Source organism: Oncorhynchus tshawytscha, linkage group LG20 (genome assembly GCF_018296145.1).
Source record: "Oncorhynchus tshawytscha isolate Ot180627B linkage group LG20, Otsh_v2.0, whole genome shotgun sequence".
NCBI classification, from domain to species: domain Eukaryota; kingdom Metazoa; phylum Chordata; class Actinopteri; order Salmoniformes; family Salmonidae; genus Oncorhynchus; species Oncorhynchus tshawytscha.
Genome location: NC_056448.1, coordinates 39,463,160 through 39,490,180, shown reverse-complemented (window position 1 = coordinate 39,490,180; position 27,021 = coordinate 39,463,160). Strand labels below are relative to the sequence as shown.

General features: G+C 41.1%; 2 protein-coding genes across 2 annotated transcripts; one reads left to right on the top strand and one right to left on the bottom strand.

Moving 5' to 3' along the window:
• Positions 1 to 2,653: 2,653 nt before the first annotated feature.
• Positions 2,654 to 25,124, top strand: LOC112220017 (cortexin-3). Its single transcript, XM_024381564.2, has 2 exons — positions 2,654 to 2,949; positions 22,417 to 25,124. The coding sequence occupies exons 1-2, from the start codon at positions 2,919 to 2,921 to the stop codon at positions 22,812 to 22,814; spliced, it is 429 nt and encodes a 142-aa protein (XP_024237332.1). The 5' UTR covers positions 2,654 to 2,918; the 3' UTR covers positions 22,815 to 25,124.
• LOC112220016 (diacylglycerol O-acyltransferase 2-like) lies at positions 5,288 to 7,539 on the bottom strand. Its single transcript, XM_042302640.1, has one exon. The coding sequence runs from the start codon at positions 7,420 to 7,422 to the stop codon at positions 6,442 to 6,444; it is 981 nt and encodes a 326-aa protein (XP_042158574.1). The 5' UTR covers positions 7,423 to 7,539; the 3' UTR covers positions 5,288 to 6,441.
• Positions 25,125 to 27,021: the final 1,897 nt, after the last annotated feature.

Sequence of the window (27,021 nt, the reverse complement as noted above, 5' to 3'; positions counted from 1 at the left end):
TGTGTTTGGCATGTGTGATACACACTCCCTCCGTGTCGTCTGTGGGCAAAGATTGGGAGGGTTGCCAGGTACAACAGATGCCTGCATGGTGCAATGTGACTTCAAGCAAAAGCTCAGTCTCAGAATCACTGGATATGCTTCCACCACAGATCAAAATGTCAGATGCTAAGTGTTTAGTCTCAGTCTTATATTGAGACAATTACATGGTGAATGATGAGGTGCTCAAAAGTTCAAGAGTTCTCCATTGGCCTTGACACAATGACGTTTCAAACCAAATGTATCCTCCGCAGCTATCTGAATTCTGAAACCAATCAACCTTGACCGTCTCTGATCTGTCTGTTACTGTATAAAACTGCAGTAGGCCACAGACTGTCCTCTTCTCTTCATCAGACCGTACCAGGCCGCCCAATCTTCAGCCCTGAAACATCAATGCCTATTGATTGATCTGCCTTTGATTCATGTTTAATGCAAAGTAAATCTTATTCCAGGAATGGAAATTACATCAATTGTCTGGGCCGCATATGGGGATCACACGGGAGACATTTCTCACCCCAATAGGTGTGTCCAGAGCCATATATTTAGAGAGAGAGACCAACTTTTAGAATGTTGGATATTGTTCTAATTCCAGATGTTCAGTTACATAGCATTGTTAGAATATTCCTCATGTCATGTTAATGGGGAGCTAACATGGCTGCCATAGAATGTTGAAGTGTCATGTAAATGCATCATAAACCAGAAACCTCAATGTCCCTACTCTCTAAATACATTGCTCTGGGTGTGTCTTATGCAGCGTTCGACCCTGGCACCAGACTCAATGGAAATTATTGAGACTGTTGCCCAGACGCTATTGCTAAGTGTTAATCTAGGATCACCTTCCAATTTAACATACCAACCAGAACAATTAGGAAGTAGAAAGACCAATGGACCTTACATTAGTTTACAGCCACATACAGTATACAGTGCATTTGGAAAGTATTCAGACCCCTTGACATTTTCCACATATTGTTACGCTACAGTCTTATTCTAAAATTGATTTAAAACATACTCATCAATCTACACACAATACCCCATAATGACAAAGCAAAAATAGGTTTTTAGATATTTGTGAAAATGTATTAAAATAAAAGCAGAAATACCTTATTTACATAAGTATTCAGACCGTTTGCTATTTTAATCGAAATTGAGCTCAGGTGCATCCTGTTTCCATTGATCATCTTTGAGAAAATTAACATTCAATTATCTGGCAAGAGCTCTGGTGGATATTCCTGCAGTCAGTATGCCAATTGCAAGCTCCCTCAAAACTTAAGACAGCTGTGGCATTGTGTTGTGTGACAAAACTACACATTTTAGAGTGACCTTTAATTATCCCCAGCACAAGGTGCACCTGTGTAATAATCATGCTGTTTAAGCCCTGTCTAAGCTGGGAGGGGGTGGGGTGGTTCTAAGCCGTTTTAAGATGGTCCTATCAGGGATAATTTAGCTATTTGATTTCAAATGTTAAGACCCCTTAAAGTATAAAAAAATATATATATTAGATGAAACATTGAATTTGGCATTACTGATATTAGCCAATAGAAGCACATTGAATTACATTCACTACATGGAACAATATCACAATGAAGTTTGTTTTTAAGTGTCTGTCCTATATCTGAGAGATATAAGAAAGATCAGGAAACTATATATATAAATTTGCAAAAAGTAAAAAAATATATATTTTTGCTTTGTCATTATGGGTTATTCTGTTCAGATTGATGAGGGGAGAAAAACAATTGAATCCCATTTTAGAATAAGGCAGTAACGTAAGGTTATAGAGGGCCAACTGATTGTTGTGGAGCTTCCTTAGTTAATGGTCACTGTAGTGCAATTTCAGTAAAACAACCCTGCACGATCACTCTTCATTATGAGGACCAATGGAAAGCTCCCATTTAAGTCAAATATAAATATATTTCAATTGAAAAACACCCTGCCATTATCAGAGTATATCTGATGCAGTTGAGAACCCTGTGTCTGTTTCATATTCTATTTTTTACTCATAATGGATGGATAATTATACAGAGAGAAGGGGAATAAGATATCTGGAGACTATTCTCATCTGCTTAGATATCTATATGAGAGGATTATTGCTTCTAAAGATTTTTATATCAAATCAGGAAATTGATTTGCTTCACCCACTCAATGTGAGAACATATGCTGATGACATAATCTCCCTGAGGATTTATTGTGTCCAGAAATGGTTTGAGTCCAATAATACATTTAAGCCTCCGTTTTGTAGATTTGAAAATGCATGACTGTGTAATTTTTTTTTGACAGAGTGTTTTATCAATCGAAAAATATCCATAGACTGACATACTGTATTTTGAGAAAGCTGTGCGTAATTTCACTGACTCCATCGTAGACATGTATTTGATTTACCATCTTCCATGGATTTATAGGCCTATATCAGTAGAAGCCTATCAATGAGAAAATATAATCCTAATCAAATACAAAAAATATATATATTTATTCGCTATTTAAAAAATAGACCAATACTTTCCAATTGTTGCTCTAGAAAAATCTATTTAAAAAACGCATCACTGGCGCAAATTCAGTATGGGTGCCCCTCCCTTCCTAGCTGTATGATGGAGTGTGTATGGGGGGAACCCGGTGATTTCCTCTACCAGTTGAGTCCATAAACTCTAGCACACACAGCAGACGCGCAACGATGTGCGCCGAGCGGTTGGAGCCAGTCTCCCTGCATTGCCAATTTCATTGAACCGAGGACTGCATTGTTACCATTTTTGAAGACCCAAGTTAACCTTTTATTCACAACATTTCTTCCTTTTCGTCCTTGTCTTGTCTTTTCAATATGTGCTGATATTGAAGGGGAGAGGGGAAGGTAGAATGGGCGAAACCCTCTGGTTCCCTGTGTAACTCTGGAAATGGATCCGACGTTCTCGCAGGGAGACAAAGGTATAAACTCAATGTTTTCACCTAAATAGTTGTGAATATTTTCTTATTTTTCCTGTTAATTTCACAAAGATTTCGTTGTTTTGTGTATTGAGAAGATACTCTCCAGTAGTGTCTGATTGCCTGTGACAGGGTCGTCGGCATCGATATCGGCTTTTCACTTGTTGAGTGAATGAGCATATGCTTGAGGTGAGGTCACCTCAGTAGGTGGAACAGAAAATGGCTATAACTATAGGTTATTTTAGGCTGAAGGTTAAATCGCCACCTAAATTAATGTGTCGTTACATTTGATATTGTAGCCTACACCTGTGACTAAGCTATATGTTTTAAGTGTTGCATTGGGTGTTAGCCTGTTTGTTGTGACTAACTTTTAAATGGTATTTTTTAAATATTTAATTCCAATATTCATTAGAAGCACCTTGATTTGATGAGGTCGCATTTCCATAGGCTACTGCATAAAATTCTAATTGTAAATCTATTTAACAGTAGCCTATATATGTAAGCCCTCTGGACTTCTGAATGAATCTTCTGCATATTATAAATGTCATTATTTTTCGTATGTTTTTAGATTTATGTATTCATAATTTGTATTTGATGGTCTATTGATGACCTGCATAAAGACAAGTATGTTGTATGACCAGGAGCAGAACATTTCAAGATAATGAATACCAGTAGGCTATTGTAGTATATATTTATATCTATCTATGTATTTTTATAGGTATGTGTGCTTTGATGACAGAAAACTGCAATGATTTAGATTCAAACATGTTATAGGGCACACATGGACGTGTATTTGGTCCAGCACTGAGGCAGAATCATATTTATAATTAAAACCTGTCACCACTCATGACATTAAGCTGTCTGGTAGAGTGGCCAGCTTTTGTTCTACTCTAAATGCTACACAATGGCTAACATGGTTTACATTGTCTTCAGTGCATTCGGAAAGTATTCAGACCCCTTGACTTTTTCCACATTTTGTTATGTTACAGCCTTATTCTAAAATGGACTAAATCATTTTTTACCCTCATCAATCTACACACAATACCCCATAATGACAAAGGAAAAACTTATTTTTTTAAACATTTTTTCTAATGTATTAAAAATAGAAAACTGAAATAATACATTTACATAAGTATTCAGAACCTTTACTCAGTACTTTGTGGAAGCACCTTTGAAAGTAAATCTTCACCCCAGTCTGAGGTCCTGAGCGCTCTGAAGCTGGTTTTCATGAATGATCTCCGGGATGCTGGCCTTCTAGGCAGAGTTGCAAAGAGAAAACCATATCTCAGACTGGCCAATAAAAATAAAAGATTAAGATGGGCAAAAGAACAAAGACACTGGACAGAGGAACTCTTCCTAGAAGGCTAGCGTCCCGGAGTCACCTCTTCACTGTTGATGTTGAGACTGGTGTTTTGCGGGTACTATTTAATGAAGCTGCCAGTTGAGAACGTGTGAGGTGTCTGTTTCTCAAACTAGACACTCTAATGTACTTGACCTCTTTCTCAGTTGTGCACCGGGGCCTCCCACTCCTCTTTCTATTCTGGGAGTAGTACACAGCGCTGTACGAGATCTTCAGTTTCTTGGCAATTTCTCACATGGAATAGTTTTCATTTCTCAGAACAAGAATAGACTGACGTGTTTCAGAAGAAAGTGCTTTGTTTCTGGCCATTTTGAGCCTGTAATCAAACCCACAAATGCTGATGCTCCAGATACCCAACTAGTCTAAAGAAGGCCAGTTTTATTGCTTCTTTAATCAGAACAACAGTTTTCAGCTGTGCTAACATAATTGCAAAAGGGTTTCCTAATGATTAATTAGCCTTTTAAAATGAAAAACTTGGATTAACTAACACAAAGTGCCGTTGGAACACAGGAGTGATGGTTGCTGATAATGGGCCTCTGTACACCTATGTAGATATTCCATTAAACTAATCAGCCATTTCCAGCTACAATAGTCATTTACAACATTAACAATGTCTACACTGTTATTTCTAATCAATTTGATGTTATTTTAATGGACAAAAAATGTGCTTTTCTTTCAAAAACAAGGACATTTCTAAGTGACCCCAAACTTTTGAACGGTAGTGTATTTTAAATCTAGATTCATTTTCAATGTCAAAAATGATTGGGATAGTTGGGTAACAACTACTTTGTCCTGTAGAGAAGAGTATGCCTAATATGTGTATGTGATGAGAGAGAAATATTGAAATGTTATGATAGATCTCTACAGCTTGTGAATCATAGCACTGAAAGACACTCCCACTCTGTTCATGTCCAAAACCTCTCACTGCCGCTATCTGTATCCACTTCGCAGTTCACAGGAAGGATTAAATAAATTAATACATTGTGGCAAAATCCTGTGGTCAAAGTGAACCCTCACCACAAGCCAAATTTATTAAAATACATATCAGCAGAAATACATCATTTCTATATATTACTGTATTGCAAATAGTCAGTATTCGGCAGCTCTACTGCACAAGTTATTCAAAGTCAACTGTTAAACATGAAAGAATGTTATGATCCCTGATTAACATTGCTCAGGTGCTGCTGGTGGCTACAAAGTCTGATTGATTATACTCAACATGTAAGCACAGTATTTCTTCATAAATCCTAAGTCACTGTTTGTTATGAAATTGAGTGGATCTTAAAGGTATTCAGATTCATGGATAAATTATTGCTACATATAAACCACATACAATTTCCCCTTGAATTAATTCTTACAGTAAATGCAGTCAAAGCTATGCGTCAATTAGACAGGCAGCTTGGTGGATCCAGGGATCAATGATTGGGACACGGCTGGATCAGATACTGAGTTGGAATGCTTTCATTCAAGTAGTCTCACTGAGTATGTTAACATGCATTCAGTAATAGGATCGTTGTAAATACTCTGATTTAATATAATAATTTGATTAAAACATTGTTATGATTTGCAAGAAGAAATAATTCCCTAAACATCCTGTTTACATGGACAGCTGATAATAAGGGTGCCTGATGGATCTTGTAGAAAGAAATGTAGAAAATGACCAATAAAAATTAAGGTCCTATCACAGCAATCATATCATTTTTGGGAAGCCTATTTGATTCTGACTTCGGAAATATAGAGTTTGTATGTGAAACCTATTTCTTAGATGCATACTTTCAGATTATATGAATTCAATTCGCATGCGCCAAAGAGGGAGGCTCGCGCTGCTTATGATAGCACATGTGCAGATCAACTACACCGCAGGATCTCTGAATAAGGTATCCAAATAACTCAAAAGATTGCAAAAAAATATAGGTATTTTAGTCCGTTTATGCTTCGCTTTACGCCGATTAAGATAATCATGACTACTGCCAAACTCGCAGTACTGTCATAATCAGTATATCATCGATATGATCAGTTAATATAGAATTATTACCGTGCGTGTAAACATACTCACTGTGGAGATCGGTGGGCTACAGTACAGACAGAAGGACACCATGACAAATCACCTCATTCACGTTGTCAAAATGATTGGCTTATGTGATCAGCAGCTCGTGGCTCTCTGAGAGTCCACAGCTGACTTTGTGCTCATTGAAGAGCTTGGCCAGGGACTCCATGTATAGGCCATGATAGTGGTCCACCTCCTCCTGAGTGGGAGAAGGCCTCGTTGGCACTGGGATAGGACTACCCACGACAATGGTGACCGGGCAGTGGTAAGGCATCCAGAACCAGCGTTCACCCATGAACAGACAAGGGGCAAAGCCCATGATCTTCTTAAAGAGTTGCTGGAACCTCCAGCCCACACTGCCTTCTGAGAAGATCACCTGGCGGAACATATCGTTTTCCCCATACGAGTAGACGGGCACCAGGTCAGCCCCAAACTCCAGGGCCACCTTGACGAAGCCTTTCCTCTGCTTCATAACCACAGCGTTGACCCCAGGCACACTCAGCAGAGACTCAGCAGCACCCCCTATAATAATCACCAGCGCATTGCCTTTCCCACTTTTAGACAGAAGGTGTTTGAGACTGGGCTTGCTGACTGGACAACAACCTGTGGCCATGACATATTCCCTGTAGAGGGGGATTTTGAAGAGGCCACTCAGGATGCAGAGACAGGAGCGCACCCCAGGGAAGAGGTCCATAAAGCCACAGGCCTCTGTGGTGAAAGTAGTAAAGGCTCCGAGACTCAAGATCCCATGTGGATGACACCCTAAGATGTAGTTCTTGTTTGGGTTCAACTCCGCTGTCTTCACCAACTTCATTGGGAAGTAGTCCCTTACGAGCTTCCACACTTTCCAGTTTCTCACAAATGCAGTTCTCCTACCCCCTCTTTCAGGTGTGTGCCGGTCCTTTAACTGCCATATGAAGTAGAGAGTAGGCAGCAGCCACAGAGACGTAAACATAAGGTACACCATCAACACAATACATGCCGGACCTAAGAGGGGGAGTGTCAGCACTGCTTGCAGAACACTGATATTCTCCAGGAAATCCTTCATCTGAGTCTTTTCTTGCTTCATCCCTTCAACCTTTTCTGTCCTTTTCCCAAAGTTGTTCACAACGTGACTGCACGAACAAGTGCAACTTTCCTGAGAGCACCAGTGCCCTGTGTGAATGTACTTTGATCACAGTTCCAGTGAGGCTGCAGATAACAATCACTTCCACTCCCGCAACACTTTGATAAACAGAGTCCAAAGTCTTTAACCATTTACAGCGCACCAAGTTAATAGTTTGAGTTTATTTTATTTTTACAGGGACAGTGCACATTAATCAACGTTTCAGTAAAAGTACCGGTTTTAACCAGCCGGCTAATTTTCAACCACACAGACAGTACAAAAAGCAACAAGACAAAATCCATAAAAGCAACAAAGTGTTTCCACACCTCACAAGCTACAGACAATAGACAACATGAAAAGCGGCAACACACAGCTAGGGATTATGTTCACAAATCTGATTGACCTTTAGCCATGTCTTCATGTAACTATATTAACAATACTATTATCGTAACTCGAGATAATCTGTTTATGAGAACACATCTCGGAGCGGAAGATTATGTCCCTTGGTGAGTTCCCGGATCAGCAGTCAAATCAAAGCCTAGGTTTGAACTCCATAGACTGTCGAGTTACAGCTCACAGCAGACAGACAATGCATGGACTGCTTGGCAAGTTTCGAAAATCATGTTAGTCAGTTGCAATATTTCAATCTCAAGTATATTTCAGCGTGGACAAGCATTGAAATCTGACATGATTGGCTGTGATTAAGACATATTCTGCGCGGGCATACGCATATTACAAGATTATTATATTATGTTGATGTGGTTCATTAGGGGCTCCCGAGAGGCGTAGCATTCTAAGGCGCTGCATCTCAGTGCTAGAGGCGTCACTACAAACCCTGGTTTGATTCCAGGCTGTATCACACCCGACGGGAAATGGGAGTCCCATATGGCGGCGCACAATTGGCCCAGCATCGTCCGGGTTAGGGTTTGGCTGGGGTAGGCCATCATTGGAAATAAGAATTTGTTCTTAACTGACTTGCCTAGTTAAATAAATAAAAATTGACATCAAATGCTTATGCAGGCATTGAAAAGATCAGATTTTTTGTGTGTATTCTATTTCCTCTGTATTCCTCAGCCCCACCCCCAGGCATCACCACCCTGACCACAGCCCCACCCCCACCCATCACCACCCCGACCACAGCCCCACCCCCACCCATCACCACCCCGACCACAGCCCCACCCAGCCCCACCCCAGCCCCACCCATCACCACTCCTACTCCTACCCCAGCCCCACCCCAGCCCCACCCATCACCACCCCGACCACAGCCCCACCCATCACCACCCCAGCCCCACCCCAGCCCCACCCATCACCAGCCCCACCCACCCTCCCTACCCCAGCCCCACCCAACCCCAGCCCCACCTACACCCCAGCCCCATCACCCCCACCCCAGCCCCCCCACCCCCCCCCCAGCACCACCCCATTTTAGCCCCACCCCCCAGGTCCCAGCTCCACCCCAGTAACACCCCAGACATCCCATACCCAGGTACAGACAGACAGACAGACAGACAGACAGACAGACAGACAGACAGACAGACAGACAGACAGACAGACAGACAGACAGACAGACAGAGAGGTTACAGAGATGACATTGAATAGATTAATGTAGACAGACAGACAGACAAGATACATTATGATATAGTCATGTAATAAAGGTTTTATAAAACACATTCTATTTAAAAAAGAGTAATATAGAGTAATACAATCAAATTTGATTTGATCAGTTTGCTCACATGGGTTTGGGAATGATTTGTTTAGTTAAACATTGTGACTAACGGATAATTAAAAAGGAGGAAGAAGAGAAACAAAAGTGTGTGTGATTGTGAGGCATGGAGTGGCTAGATATAGGTGTGTGTGTGTGTGTGTGTGTGGCATTTGTTCACAGACAAGGAAAGGCAGGATATTTTAACCCATGAAACATCAATTACTTAATGCTGAAGTCTCCCCTCACGGTCCAAATGAATATTGATTTTAAAGGTTAAAATTGATGGAATGGATCTTTGCTGGCTTGGTTATTGCTGTAGTCAATTAACAATCATTCCCAGTCGAATCTATGTGATTAATAAGTGCACTTATGGTCAGTTGTGTAAGGTTTTTTCCTACACAAAGAGTAGAAAGAACAACAAGAACACTTCACTGTGCTCTTATTAAGTACCCTAGTGGTTAAGAGCGTTGGACCAGTAACCAAAAGGTTGCTGGTTTGAATCCCCATGCTGAATAGGTGAAAAATCTGTTGATGTGCCCTTGAGCAAGGTACTTAACCCAAATTGCTCTGTATTAGTGTCTGCTGAAATGTAAAAAACACATGATTTATGAACATACTTATTACCCCCATACGAGACTATGAATATAACAATAAAACCATTTATAATATTTCTTATAGGAATTTGCTGACAACAGTCATGACAATGCCCTCTAACAGGCAAAATGTACTACAACAACACACATACCATTATTGCATTACTCTGACAGTACATATTGCATTAAGTCCCTCTCCAAGGTCTTTCAAGTTGTACTTTCCCTGCCCGTGTTCCCTTGTGATGTCTTGAGCAAATGTTCCTGCAGCAGGTCGGTCTGTCTCCAGGCGTACCCTTTTCACAGATCCCCTGTTGCATTTTAATAAGCATTTCGCTAAGGACCCGATTCCAACCAGAGTTAAGCACGTGTAAATGGAATATAATTCCCTTTTAATGCACTTTTCTCTCTATGCGTATTCTGACCTTGAACTTAAGTGTGAGAATAGCGTGCTATTCACCTGCTATTTCTGTTTGTGTGCAGGTCCAATAAATTAAGGTGTGGTGGAGGTGTGTCTACAGATACGCCTTATTCTGATCTTGACTTAATGTCCTAATAATTCCATCACCTTTACACGTGAGGGTAACATGAATAAGGTCTAGCAAACATACCAGTTCCACGTGGAAATAGCGCCAACTACATTTTTTCCTATAGAAATTACACCATTCCCCATGCACTGTCCTTTCTAACTTGATAAGAGCTATTGATAAGAGCTAGGTAAATGAGTAATCTGCTTAGATAAGGGAATTGTGTAATAAATTACACTTATTTTAGATCTATTTGACCTTATAATCGCTGGAGACAAATGTGAAACCAGTCATATGGTAGCACACTGAAGCAAATCAACATATACACTTTCCCACAGTAGTTTATGAAACGCTGTGCCATTGTGCAGAATTTAAATTGTACAGCCTTTTAACTTGCAGGGATGAGTACCCTTGAATGTCTTCATTATAGGTTACCGTGACTTTCTCTGTTCCCTGTTTCTATCATGTTAAATATTAGTCACTATCAATATCGACCGTCAGTAGGCCTAATAACAAAACATATTCAATTTACTGTTAGTTCCCTTTAGTTGGTATAGCCTACATTATATTTCCATTTAATTCCATTGTTTCGTTTACCTTCATTTGCTTCCTCTGTAAACGCAGTCACAGCCATGTGGTTGTTGTTGAGGATAATATAAAAAAAAGACATGTAGGCTAATTCAATCATTATGAAGTGGAGCGCAGACCAAGTAGTTTGAACCTGACGCATGGCACAATACTTGACTGTGTCATCACACAGTTCCATGGTTAGTGCAGGCAATAGACGAGGGTAAAGCCTACTATTGTACACTATTCTCCCTATTATAATTCTACGTACACTAATCTTCCAATATGACCATGTGTTAAAGAACTGAAAGTAGCAATTTTCAGAATGAATTAAAACACCATTTTCTTTCTTTTGTGCGAACACCATTTTCTTTCTTTTATATCCATAACCTGTTTTTTATGATTTGAAAATACTTTCCTAGCCCTAAATAATCTACAAGATCAGAGTATTTTTCCATCTACCAATTGCTGCCGAAATAGAGACGAATATTTAAATGTTTCATTGATCCCTAATATTCTGAACCCATTCTCTCAATATTTTCTTTTAAGTCTGTAGACAAAATTTGAACTAAAAGGTACACTGTATTTAAAGGGATGGCTTAAGATAAATGTACTTAAAAATCTATTGAATGAAAACTCCACAAGAAAATCTGTTGGCAGGCAAGTGGGAGGGTTTTCTCCTGATCAATTACATTTATTCAGTGCGCGCAAGGGAACCATGCCTGCAAAGCCCGTTACGCACCTTCATAAGGTAAGTCTGAATAGCAACTACTGAGAAGTGTGTAGGAAAGGCGTGCGTAAGATAAGGCTTCATTTCGGAAATCTAAATCGGGCCCTATAGGAATATGTTATGGATATAAGCTTATTTTGTGTGTCTCTAAGACATTGTGGTTTCATAATAGTTTAACAGAGAAATTATTGTTCATCTTTGATATTACTGTTCTAATTTTTTTCAGAACAGGGCAAATTTCAGGTCTGCTGAGCAAACTTGAATGTTGTGAAAATTCTGTGCAACTTCAAAGGTACATTTAATGCGAACACTGAGGCTGTACCGACTTTAAGTTACAGTTTTAACAATGACCAAGTAGGCTACTGTGGCTATTTGATCATAATGTAGGCCTTCCAGAGTGTCCTACCATCAAAAACAATGGAAAACATGCATCCCATTGTAACATGGAAAGAGCTGTTATATCATTCAGCCACAGCAGCAGCCAATGTGTGGTGTTCAATGTAGGCCTACATTCCATGAGAAAAAAAAACATGCAGGGCTTGACATTAACCTGTTTATCCACTATCCACACACTTTTGTTGTGTTGTTTGATGCAAGAAACCACTGTACAAAATACAGTGCTTTATTATTCCGATACCATTATTACAGAGAATCAGACACATTATGCTGCTCTCTGCCTATTGGCTACTAAGCTTATTCAAGCCTGCCTCAAAATACAACACTGTATTTTTACCTGACAAAGCTCTTTACCTGACATCTTTTCAAAGATGTCTAGAAATGTACACATTTTGTGCTCTTGTAGGAAGCAATCACTCCCCTATTGCTGATCCTATTGGGTCGAGAGTTCCCTGGTGTCCACATCACCAATGAACTATCATGGTCCATACACACCACGACAGTCGTGAAGAGGGCACGACAACACCTTTTCCCCCTCAGGAGACTGAAATGATTTGGCAAGGGTCCTCATATCCTCATCGAGAGCATCCTGACCGGTTGCATCACCACCTGGTGTGACAACTGCACCGCATCTGACCATAAGGCGCAACAGGGGGTAGTGCGTACGGCCCAGTACATCACTGGGGCCAAGCTTCCTGCAATCCAGGACCTATACACTAGGCGGTGTCATAGGGAGGCCCAAAAGATTGTCAAAGACTCTAGTCACCGAAGTCATAGACTATTCTCTGTGCTACCACATGGCAAGCGGTTCCGGAGCACCAAGTCTAGGTCCAAAAGGCTCCATAACAGCTTCTACCCCCAAGCCATAAGACTGATGAACAATTAATCAAATGGCCACCGGACTATTTACATTGACCCCCCTTTTACACTGCTGCTACTTGCTGTTTATTATCTATGCCCCTACCTACATGTACATATTACCTTGACTAACCTGCAACCCCGCACATTGACTCGGTACCGGTACCCCCTGTATATAGCCTCGTTATTGTTATGTTATTATGTTACTTTTTATAACATTTTTACTTGAGTTTATTTAGTAAATATTTTCTTAATCTATTTCTTGAACTGCATTGTTGGTTAAGTAAGTAAGCATTTCAAGGTAAGGTCTACTACACCTGTTGTATTCGGGAAGTACAATTTGATTTGATCTATAACTGGGCTAAGGACTCACTAACTAGCAAAGGATACAGTGCATTCGGAAAGCATTCAGACCCCTTCCCTTTTTCAACATTGTTGTTACGTTACAGCCTTATTCAAAAATGATTTAAATTATTTTGTCTCCTTAATCAATCTACACACAATACCCCATAATTACAAAGCAAAAATTGTTTTTTTTATACATTTTTGCAAATAAAAAACAGAAATACCTTATTTACATAAGTTTTCAGACCCTTTGCTATGAGACTCAAACTTGAGCTCAGGTGCATCCTGTTTCCATTGATCATCCCTTGAGATGTTTCTATAACTTGATTGGAGTCCATCTGTGGTAAATTCAATTGATTGGACATGATTTTAAAAGGCACACACCTGTCTATGTAAGGTCCCACAGTTGACACTGCATGTCAGAACAAAAACCAAGCCATGAGGTCGAAGGAATGGTTCGCAGAGCTCAGTGACAGGATTTTGTCTGCAGCATTAAAGGTCCCCAAGAACGCAGTGGCCTCCATCATTCTTATTGGAAGAAGTTTGGAACCACCAAGACTCTTCCTAGAGCTGGCCACCCGGACAAACTGAGTAATTGGGGGAGGGCCTTGGTCAGGGAGGTGACCAAGAACCCAATGGTCACTCTGACAGAGTTCCTCTGTGGAGATGGGAGAACCTTCCAGAAGGTCAACAATCTCTGCAGTACTCCACCAATCAGGCCTTTATAGTAGAGTGGCCAGCCGGAAGCAACTCCTCAGTAAAAGGCATGTGACAACCCGCTTAGAGTTTGCAGTACATCACTGGGGCCAATCTTCCTGACATCCAGAACCTCTATACCAGGTGGTTTCAGAGGAAGGCTCTAAAAATTGTCAAAGACTACAGCCACCCTAGTCATAGACTGTTCTCTTTGCCACCACACGGCAAGCGGTACCAGAGTGCCAAGTCTAGTTCCAAAAGGCTTCTTAACAGCTTCTACCCCCAAGCTATAAGACTCCTGAACAGCTAATCAAATGTCACAGACACACAGCTGATCCCTGTCTGCCCACAATGGCGGCTGTATGACACCATGTCACCGTTTTAAGAGCCCACTACTGTCACAGAGAAGAGAATCTTCCCACCGAGGCAGCAGAGGGCTGGGAGGAAGAATCTCAGCAAACATAGAATGTTCTCAGAATGTTAAGTGATATTTCTCTTCAGCTTAAAATAAGGTTGAATTAAAGGTCACTGACTAACATTACAGATTGTTTTGGAAATGCTTGGTTCGTATTGCAGGAACCATTCTTAAAGACCTATACCTTTTATACGATACTTTGTAACAATCAAACCTACTTCGATACAGCATAGCCTGACCATTAAACAATGGTTGGTTTCAATAATGATCTGCCCAGGGGGAAACAATAAAAACAGGTTCTAAGAACAACACTTTGTTAGCGTTCGAAACACGGCGTCTACAGACAGGGTCTAGCTGTGGTTTCTTGTTTTAGTTCGTAGAGGGAAGCTCATGGTTGGTTGAGCAAGATGGACAGGACAGACACAACCAGACTCCAGAGCCAGTCAAATCACCCTCTGACACTGATCGAGACAGTGCATACAACAAGGAGGGAAATGGGTTCCATAGAGACTCTGACAATTCTGCTAGGAACATTGCTTTTTAGTGTGGAGTACTTGCAGCTTCCCTCTTATTCAATAGTGGATTAAAGGGTTTCCTCAACATTCCCATCACTCTTTTGAGAGTTATATCCACAGAGAGCTGGTGGGAGGGCAAGCTTTGTTTCAGACAAGCGTCAACACATCCGATTTGACATAGAACTAATCATTATCTTCAGTCAACAATTATGTCTTCCTGCTTGGCTGGAAGAAAAGCCTGCACCCACACCCGTATTCTGCAGATAAAACACCCCTGGCATAAGGAATATACGTACGTGCTCTCAGAACAGCAACCACATGTCTGTAGCTATCCTTGGAACCAATTCACTGTTTGCATTAAGAGATGGTCTATAGTGTATATTAATTCAACTGCAGAGTGATATCTTGAAGCAGTTGTACTTCCCATGATGGGCCTGTTCATACGTTAAATGGTGTGCGACTGGTATTGTGCTTCCTGTAATGTGCTGTGTAATGCTTTATGCTCACTTGTTCTAATGTCAGAAAGGTCCGTTCTTGCTGATAAGGTGAATTGGATGGTGGACTTTAGAATTTCCCTTTTCTGCAAAGTGAGCGAGAGTGGAGAGAGAGAGAGAAATAAAGCAGGAAAGAGACTTGAATTTCAAGCCTCAGGTATTGTGAGTTGTACATTAATCTATACGACTCCTGATCTGAAAGACAAAATCCTCAGCTGCGGTACATTGACATTGACACCGAGCTGCTCAGAGGGACATCACTGAAGGAGCTCCATAAATTGAACTACCTGTCAAGGAATAGATATTCCACCATTGTGTTCTAACGCTCTTTCTGACAGCTTTTCCCTGTTTCTGAAAGAATTGTGCTCTGTTTACTGCATTGCACCAGTACCTCAATGCTTGTGTGTGTGTGTGTGTGTGTGTGTGTGTGTGTGTGTGTGTGTGTGTGTGTGTGTGTGTGTGTGTGTGTGCGTACAAGTGTGTGTGTGCGCGGGTGCACAGGTATGTGTGTACGGAAATGTGTGTGAGTGTGCGTGTGTGTGTGTGGTTGCGTGTGTGTGTGTAGGTTGAGTTCCAGTTGGGTCGACTTCTACTGTACAACAATGCTAGCATTGTTTTTCCCAGTGTGTGTCTAGGCTAATGTATAGCTCTGAATTTCTGCACCAGATGTTTCAAAGACTGGAGACTATCACCACTGACTGAATATTTCTAGAATCCCTGGCACACAGAAACCCTTCCGCAAGACTGCTTTATTAGTCATTAATTCATTCACCAAGGCATTGATATATATACAGCTCTCTACCTCCAGCTCTGACTGAAAAATAGCTCTCCAAACAATCACCAATGCCGCACTAAACCAAAGCCAAGAGATTGCTTTGCAACAGATCAAATCAAATGTTGGAAGTGCAAGTCTAATGCGGCTGCCACAGACTCTTGTTTATCCCTCATCGTTACAGTCCTAAACTGTTTTGTTCCTCTGCAATACTGTTTGAATGGAGAATAAGACACATTTAATGGATCTGTTTATTGTATTTTCTTTCATTTGCAGCAGTCTGATTGTGAGTCAGTGTGTGTCCTCTTCAACAGAGAGAGAGAGAGAGAGAGACAGACAGAGAGAGAGAGATAGTGCTTCAATAGAATGAAGATGATACATCAGCCGCCTCTCTCCTTTCCTCTCCCTCTTTATCTCTGACTATCTCGCTCTCCTGTCTCTCTCCTTCCCTTTATGTCTCCCTCTCTCTCCAGTCTCTCTGTTTTCTAATGTGTCCTGAGTGTGAACAAGCCTGAGCCCCTCAGTTTTAGGACTAAATATGTACCAGGCATCGATCTGCTTGGAGAAGGCTGCTGCCACATACCTGTCTTTGATTAGCGCCAAGCGCAAAGAACTCCCGCTGTGTTTTATAATCCTGAATTCAAGAACGCACTCACTTAAAGTCCCCCACTCACTGCCTATTGGCTGCCATTTTAGAGACTGCATGATGAAGAATGTGAAATTATTCATGTTTAAAATGTAGAGGCTTTTAGAGATGTTTTTTTAGAGACTTTAGCCTTCCCAGGCTACCCAAACTACTTGCTCCGGCTAAACGCTACGTCATGCCCACAGACATTAGTTTCTTCTCCGCAATGAGTCTGGATCTGAGTACCTCCCCGGCGATTTCTAGAACTCAAACACATTGTAACCTTTCTGATTGGTCCCAGAAACGGATGGCTTGGGCCAGAGCCTGAACACACATAGGTACAGTGCCTTCAGAACGTATTCCCAACCCTGGACTTTTTCCACTTTTTGTTGTGTTACTGCCTGATTTTAAAATTGATTCAATTGAGATTTTGTGTCACTCGCCTACACACAATACCCCATAATGTCAAAGTAGAATTATATTTTTTGTCATTTTTACTAATTAAAATGAAAGGCTGAAATGTGTTGAGGCAGTAAGTATTCAACCCCTTTGTAATGGCAAGCCTAAATAAGTTTACATAATCACATAACATAGTCACATAATAAGTTGCTTGGACTCACTCTGTGTGCAATAATAGTGTTTAACATGATTTTTGAATGACTACCTCATCTCTGTACCCCACACATACAATTATCTGTAAGATCAGATTCAAACACAAAGACCAGAGTGATTTTCCAATGCACCTATTGGTAGATGGGTAAAAATAAAAAAGCAGACATTGACTATCCCTTTCAGCTTTGGATGCTATATCAATACACCCAGTCACTACAAAGATACAGGCGTCCTTCCTAACTCAGTTGCCGGAGAGGAAGGACACCGCTCAGGAATTTCACCATAAGGCCAATAGTGTCTTTAAAACAGTCACAGAGTTTAATGGCTGTGATAGGAGAACACTGAGGATGGATCACCAACATTGTAGTTACTCCACAATACTAACCTAAATGACAGAGTGAAAAGAAGTCTGAACAGATTAAAAATATTCCAAAACATGCATCCTGTTTGTAATAAGGCACTAAAGTAAAACTGCAAAAAAAAATGCCCCCAAAATATTTTTATATCTGAATACAAAGCGTTGTGTTTGGGGAAACACAACACTTCAATGAGTACCACTCTTCATATTTTCAAGCATGGTGGTGGCTGCATGTTATGGGTATGCTTGTCATCGGAAAGGTCTAGGGCGTTTTTTTAGGATAAAAATAAACTGAATAGAGCTAAGCACAGGCAACGTCCTAGAGGAAAACCTGGTTCGGTCTGCTTTCTAACAGACACTGGTATACAAACTCACCTTTCAGCAGGACAATAACCTAAAACACAAGGCCTAATATAGACTGGAGTTTCTTATCAAGACAACATTGAATGTTCTTGAGTTGCCTAGTTACAGTTTGGCAAGATTTTAAAATGTTGGTCTATCAATGATCAACAACCAACTTGAGAGAGCTTGAAGAACTTTTCAAATAATAATGTACAAATATTGTACAATCCAGGTGTGGAAAGCTCTTAGAGACTTACCCAGAAAGACTCACAGTTGTAATCACTGCCAAAGGTGATTCTATTGACTCAGAGGTGTGAATACTTACCTCATGTAAATGAGGTATTTCTGTATTTCATTTCCCAAGAATTTCTAAAACCATGTTTTCACTTTGTCATTATGGGGTATTATGGGTAGATGAGTTCGATTGATTTTTTAAATTGAAGCCATATTTTTATTCAGGCTGTAATACAACTAAATGTGGAATAAGATAAGGGGTATTAATTATTTCTGAAGGCACAGTAAAGTGGTGTTTAGAAAAAAAATGTCATTGGCTTTGATACTCGCTGTTGACTTTGTTTTTTTACAGCACCCCTCATTTTTACATCACCACAAATGACTTCAACAATGGCAGTCTCAGACTAAAGTATGTAGCAAACAGAGCACCGGACAAATTCAGTTTGCATCGTCAGGCCAGAAAGTACCTGTATTGGGGGCTCGTCCAGGACCTGTCATTGATCTAGCACTTTAGATGATTAAGTTGTTGTTTTTGTAAGTTGATCCACTCCAGTGGCCAGGTGTAGTTTGATGACTGTTAGCGGTGGATTTGAAAATACATTTTGGGGCATTTCACCTCAGTTATTTACTCAGTTTTCATTATCCATGTTTAGTCAATGGTACAGCTTTAAATGTAATCTGTGTTTTTTTGTTTTTGATTGAAACTTTGGCCAATCCTATCAGTATGCCAAAACCAACAATATCCTGTGGATACCTGGCATCATCAATCCATTTGCAATGAACTTCAGCGTCTGCTGACAATATAGTGCATACTTACAGTTGAAGTCAGAAGTTTACATACACTTAGGTTGGAGTCATTAAAACTTCATTGAAACTGGTTTTTCAACCACTCCACAAATTTCCTGTGAACAAATTATAGTTTTGGCAAGTCAGTTAGGACAGTCACGCCCTGGCTTTAGTATTTTGTGTTTTCTTTATTATTGTGGTTAGGCCAGGGTGTGACATGGGTGATTATGTGTTTGTCTTGTCTAGGGGTTTTGTAGATTGATGGGGTTGTGTTCAGTGTAGTATTCTAGGTAAGTTTATGGTTGCCTGAAGTGGTTCTCAATCAGAGGCAGGTGTTTATCGTTGTCTCTGATTGGGAACCATATTTAGGTAGCCATATTCTTTGAGTATTTCGTGGGTGATTGTTTCCTGTCTCTGTGTTTTGCACCAGTTAGGACTGTTTCGGTTTTTCCACGTTTTCTTATTTTGTATATGTATATTGTTCACGTTATCATCTTTACTAAAGATGTTCAACCATAGCCACGCTGCATTTTGGTCCTCCTCTCCTTCCCAGGAAGAGAACCGTTACAAGGACATCAACTTTGTGCATGACACAAGTAATTCTTCCAACAATAGTTTACGGACAGATTGTTTCACTTATAACTCACTGTATCATAATTCCAGTGGGTCAGATGTTTACATACACTAAATTGACTGTGCCTTTAAACAGCTTGGATAATTCAAGAAAATCATGTCATGGCTTTAGAAGCTTCTGATAGGCTAATTGACATGATTTTAGTCAATTGGAGGTGTACCTGTAGATGTATTTCAAGGCCTACATTCAAACTCAGTGCCTCTTTGCTTGACATCATGGGAAAATCAAAAGAAATCAGCCAAAAAATGGTAGACTTCACAGGTCTGGATCATCCTTGGGAGCAATTTACAAACACCTGAAAGTACCACCACGTTCATCTGTACAAACAATAGTACGCAAGTAGAAACACCATGGGACCACGCAGCCGTCATACCGCTCAGGAAGGAGACGCGTTCTGTCTCCTAGAGATGCACATAATTAGGTGCGAAAAGTGCAAATCAATCCCAGAACAACAGCAAAGGACCTTGTGAAGATGCTGGAGGAAACAGGTACAAAAGTATCTATATCCACAGTAAAACGAGCCCTATATTGACATAACCTGAAAGGCTGCTCAGCAAGGAAGAAGCCACTGCTCCAAAACCGCCATAAAAAAGCCAGACTACTGTTTGCAACTGCACATGGGGACAAAGATTGTAGTTTTTGTAGAAATGTCCTCTGGTCTGATGAAACAAAAATAGAACTGTTTGGCCATAATGACCATCGTTATGTTTGGAGGAAAAAGGGGGAGGCTTGCAAGCCGAAGAACACCATCCCAACTGTGAAGCATGGGGTGGCAGCATCATGTTATGAGGGTGCTTTGCTGCAGGAGGGACTGGTGCACTTCACAAAATAGATAGCATCATGAGGCAGGAAAATTATGTGGATATATTGAAGCAACATCTCAAGACATCAGTCAGGAAGTTGAAGTGGATATATTGAAGCAACATCTCAAGACATGAAGTCAGGAAGTCAAGGTATTGGAGTGGCCATCACAAAGCCCTGACCTCAAACCCATAGGAAATTTGTGGGCAGAACTGAAAAAGCATGTGCGAGCTAGGATGCCTACAAACCTGACTCAGTTACACCAGCTCTGTCAGGAGGAATGAGCCAAAATTCACCCAACTTATTGTGGGAAACTTGTGGAAGGCTACCCAAAATGTTTGACCAAAGTTAAACAGTTTAAAGGCAATGCTACCAAGTACTAATTGAGTGTAGGTAAACTTCTGAACCACTGGGAATGTGATGAAATAAATAAAAGCTGAAATAAATCATTCTCTCTGCTATTATTTTGACATTCTTAAAATAAAGTGGTGATCCTAACTGACCTAAGACAGGGAATTTTTACTAGGATTAAATGTCAGGAATTGTGAAAAACTGAGTTTAAATGTATTTGGCTAAGGTGTATGTAAACTTCCGACTTCAACTGTAACTACATGAGGTAGTCTGCACTCCTCGCAGCTCAATCCAAGCTGCGAATCAGTTGTGACAACTCACTGACACCCAAATCTGCACTTGCCAACTTGACTTTGGTCACCATGTTAGAAGCGACAGCACTGCATGGGGAACTGTGGACTTTTCAGACAGGATATATATTTGAGGAAAACAGCAGTTGACACTCACTCACACTCACTGCAACTTCATATCTGGCAGGTGGCATTTGACAAATAAACTTTTCAATCAAAATAACTTTTGTCGAAGAACATTTGTAGATATACACTTTACAATTAAGCTTCCGTCAAATTACTTTCCTATGTCCTTGTGTTAATTCAATCAGTAAACACCAAAGCTTGCAGTTTTCAAAGTTCGAAGGTGGCATTTAAATAAAGCAAAAATTAATTTAAAAAAAGAAACTTGGATGTTTTGAGGCAGTTCTAAGGTGCTTGAAAGTTCTCATAGGACTTCTTCCATCAGGAATTTCCACGTCATTTTCTGTTAATTGAATCCGTATCTAGTTTTTTAAGCTTGTCTGTTTGATTTATTGCAGTATAAATCGTATCAGAGTGGATTGTGTCTTACTTCTTCTTTGTAGAGCCAGTCAAACCTATAAAAGGTGTCAGAAAAAGTGCAGTGCTTGACACTCGTATTTCAAACAAGTTCTTGACAGTTGATTTATCCTAGAATACCTTAAAGATAAATTACTCAGCACAGCACAGAATATGGACTCACAGCGATTTTTTAAAAGTTATTAAAATGAAAGCGAAAAGGGTAACTGGGTAACTGGGGACACCTTGTCGCGTTCCCTTTTTTCCTTGTTTCAGATAAATCTAATAGAAACAGCAGCACAAGCAAAAAACTATTTCACGCTGTTGTTGGAATTTTGCTTAAGAAATTGTTTTTGTTTGTCTGTTCTTCAGATAAGCTGTACCATCCCTCAAATTTGGCCCATCATATTCGCGATGAGTCAACATTTTTATGTTCAGGTGACAAATAACAAAATACTGTTCCCGTTCTGACTGGTTTTACACAGATTCTGTCTCTGTCTGTCTATCTTTCTCTGAGCTCACTTTTTTCCTCTTTTGCTTTCTCCCCGCACTGCTGTCTGTCTTTTTGTCCTAACCTCTTTTCCCTGTCTGTCTCTTGTCCCCTATCTCCCCTTTTCTGTTCCCACCTCTCTTTCCCTCCATCTCCTCCCCCTTCCCTCGCTCTCTCCTCCCTCAATCCCCCTCTCCCCTCCCCACCCCTCCCTGCTCTGTCATCCTGTTTTCACCCACCTCTTCCTCACTCCCTCTCTCTCTCCCTCACCCCCTCCCCACCTCTCCCCCACTCTCTATTTCTGTCTAGACAATGAGATCCGTCTGGAGGGGATGAGGGATGGGGCTGGCTTCATGAGGATGCCAGAGCACCCCCTGTGGGAGTCCCGTAGCCTAGCCGCCCAGCACCTCTCCTCCTGGATGACGGAGGGTGAGCCCTTCACCTCTCCTCTCTCCCTGCTGCACTCTGCCGGAGGACAGCGCCTCTCCTCGTCCTCATCAGTGGCCGCTACTGCCCTTGTCGCCGCCATGACCCTGGAGCAGAAGACCACCTTCGCCCTGGTCCTCTTCCTCTTCGGTGTCCTCCTCATCCTAATCGTGCGGTGCTTTCGCATCCTGCTGGACCCCTACCGCAGCATGCCCACCTCCACCTGGGCAGACGGCCTGGACGGGCTGGAGAAGGGCCAATTCGACTATACACTGGCATAGGGGGTTGGGCGTCCATGTACTGTATACTGTACACACACACACACACACACACACATGAATATGCAGAATGGCTGCATTCACCTTGGCTGACGGTCTGGATGGGCTAGAGAGAATGGTCAGTTTGATCACACGCTGTGGTGTAAGGACACAGACCAACATGCATTGTATGTCATGAAATACACACACACAATACACACACACATGTGGTTGTATCCTCCTGGATTCAGAGTATGCATGGGCAAGAGAAGAACCAGGTTTAACCACACACACACACACACACACACACACTGCAGTGTGGTTGCATCCTTCTGGGTTCACTTTCTCCCACTTGTTTACACCGTAGACAGCTAATGTCACTCACACACACTGACACAAGAGGCCACCTGGGGCTCCTTCAGTGCCTCACTCCTACAGGGTAGTTCTCATCCTCCTCCGTGTCCTCCTCACCGTTCAAGTTGACAACAATGTCAGTGCTATTTCAACCCTCCTCCTCGTAATACCTCACCATCCGAGTCAAGAACTAAACTATTTCAACCCTCCTCCTCGTAATACCTCACCATCCGAGTCAAGAACTAAACTATTTCAACCCTCCTCCTCGTAATACCTCACCATCCGAGTCAAGAACTAAACTATTTCAACCCTCCTCCTCGTAATACCTCACCATCCGAGTCAAGAACTAAACTATTTCAACCCTCCTCCTCGTAATACCTCACCATCCGAGTCAAGAACTAAACTATTTCACCCCTCCTTCTCATAATACCGCACCATCCGAGTCAAGAACTATGCCAACGCTATGTCAACCTGTGCTGTCGTAGGCTGCTAAGTTATTCAACCTTGTACTAAAGGAACATTTGAAATCTTCTACTGTCCTGGAGGAGTGTTGTTGTTGATATATGTATGTCCCAGAAATGTGTGTTCAGAATGTTAAATGCTGAATGCTGACCTAACATATTATTATGGTGATCGTTTTGTCATTTTATAGTCATTGCTCATAATTGACTTATGTTAATCTATTATAGAAGGACGTATTTACACAATCAGGGAATTCGATTTAGGATGAGATTATTTTCAATGGCCAAAAACAAGCATTCCTCATCTTGTTTTTATAGCTCAATAATTTGATATTGTTGGTATAGATTGAGATAATAGCTGATATCATTTGACCCAGTCTGCAGATGGCTAGAAGGGAGACATAAATGTACATATTATATCTATCTATCTATCTATCTATCTATCTATCTAAGCACTTCAAGTCAACGCAACAATATATTAAAACTATCAGATGTGGTTTTTCCTATGGGAAACCTGGGTTCAGATCTTACCTGTGACACAAGTTTGTTCCTATCAATCAGATACCTGTTCCTAAAGATTACCTGCTGTCCCCACTGCAGATCCCCACTGCAGATCCCCACTGCAGATCCCCACTGCAGATCCCCACTGCAGATCCCCACTGCAGATCCCCGTACGCTCCTCTTCTTTGTTTTCAGACCTCAGAAGTAGTCTAATATCAAGATGTGTGCATGTGTTGGGTAAATTGGTTTTTCTTCAAATATCTGACTAACTTAGATTTTTGAGTGGACTAACACTTTGACACTATATAAAATGTGGAGATTTATGTGTAAAATGTAATGAAATACTGTAGGTGGCAACAACAGTGTGTTTGGATAGGGCTCTACAGTTGAAGCTGTCACTTTCATTTATAATCAACTGCATGCAACTTAGTTGCTGAAAGTATTTTTAGTAAATGTGGTTGTTGGATCTTGCATGGGATTCAGAGCAGTTGACACTTGATAAATCAAAATGATTAGATTGCTTAGAGTTTGAACATAGGGGACTATCCAAATAAAGTGTCACCAAGTAATTAAATCCTGGCCCGGTAATCCACAAACCCAAGAATACGTTGTACAACAGATATTTGCTCTCTTGTGACATACAGAGTGTACTTGCTTCGATTCAAATGAACGTGTTGTTGGTAAAAAATCACTTCTGTTACAGAAGGCAGGCTATGTCCACTAACTGTGTCTCACCTGAGTGTGTTGCAGTGACCAGGGTACTGTTCAAATAACACTCACTCCTTTTTCAATACTGACATTGGAAGGAATGGCCTTTTCAAGCTGTGAAGTACAACTCATAACTCAGTCACTGGATCAGCTCATGTAAAGTCTATGTAAATATGCAGGGTTATAGTGATGATTTTGTGGCAATTGCATGTAGTGGTCAGTCAGAATCTTGTGGAGCAACAGAACCTTTAAAATGTAAAAACAACCCCTTCCTTCAATGTGATAGAATGACGATGAATAAAGTGTTTCCAGATCACTACCTCTGAAGATGTAGTTATTGACGTTTGGCTTATGGTTCAAAAAGTCAAGTGGAAAGATATTCTGTTAATGTAAATGTCACACCCTGATCTGTTTCACCTGTCTTTGTGCTTGTCTCCACCCCCCTCCAGGTGTCACCCATCTTCCCCACTATCCCCAGTGTATTTATACCTGTGTTCTCTGTTGCCAGTTCGTTTTGTCCGTCAAGCCTACCAGTGGTTTTCCACTTGCTCCTGTCTTTTTCTATAATTGATGTTTTCTAGTTTTGACTATACTGCCTGCCCCGACCCTGAGCCTCCCTGCCATTCTGTACCTTGTCACACCGCCCTGGATACTGACCTTTGCCTGCCCCTGTTCTAGTAATAAACTGTTGTTACTTCACCCCACTGTCTGTAGGGCGGCAGGGTATCCTAGTGGTTAGAGCGTTGGGCCAGTAACCGAACGGTTGCAAGATCAAATCCCCCAGCTGACAAGGTAAAAATCTGTCGTTCTTCCCCTGAACAAGGCAGTTAACTCACTGTTCCTAGGCCGTCATTGTAAATAAGAATTTGGTTTTAACTGGCTTGCCTTAATAAATAATCAAATAGATTTGGGTCTTCCCTAAAATGTGATAATGAATGTCGACTTAGACAGTGCATGCTGCCATATACCGCTGTGAGAGTGTCACATACTGCTGTGAGAGTGCCATATACTGCTGTGAGAGTGCCATATACCGCTATGCTTCAAGCTGTTATAGCTTTCAAGACTGCTTGAATCTTTCTCAAAGAGTTATTGACATCATGGATATAACCGGAGTATGAGGATGACTCAAACCTAGTTCAGTATGAAAAGAGTACCCTAATGTTACACTGAAGTGATGACACACACATTGACTTAGTAAATTAGCATCATATTACTTGTTTCAATTTCTCAGTAAAACACAATTTTTCACAACAAAGAACAGTAACAGAATACAAATCTTCTTTAATGTATAATTCAATCAAATAGGTCACATACACATATTTAGCAGATATTTTATTTTTTACTCCTTTTTTATGGTATCCAATTGGTGGTTACAGTCTTGTTTCATCGCTGCAACTCCCGTATGGACTCGGGTGAGGCGAAGGTCAAGAGTTGTGCGTTCTCCGAAACACAACCCAACCAAGCCGCACTGCTTCTTGACACAATGCCCACTTAACCCGGAAGCCAGCCGGACTAATGTGTAGGAGGAAACACCGTACACCTGGCGATCGTGTCAGCAAGCACTGCGCCCAGCCCTCCACAGGAGTCCGATCCTTGACTTCGGCGATGTCATTTACAAAATAGCCTCCAACACTCTACTCAGCAAATTGGATGTAGTCAATCACAGTGCCATCCGTTTTGTCACTAAAGCCCCATATACTATCCACCACTGCGACCTGTATGCTCTCGTTGGCTGGCCCTCGCTACATATCCGTCGCCAGACCCACTGGCTTCAGGTCATCTATAAGTCTTTGCTAGGTAAAGCCCCACCTTATCTCAGCTCACTGGTCGCCATAGCAACACCCACCCATAGCACGCACTCCAGCAGGTATATTTCACTGGTCATCCCCAAAGCCAACACCTCTTTTGGCCACCTTTCCTTCCAGTTCTCTGCTGCCAATGACTGGAATGAATTGCAAAAGACAATTAAGCTGGAGACCCTCACTAACTATAAGCATCAGCTGTCAGAGCAGCTTACTAATCACTACCTGTACACAGCCCATCTGTAAATAGCCAACTACCTCATCCCCATATTGTTATTTTAAAAAAATGCTCTTTTAACCCAGTATTTCCACTTGCACATCATCATCTGCACATCTATCACTCCAGTATTGATGCTAAATTGTAATTATTTTGCCACTATGGCCTATTTATTGTCTTTCTATACT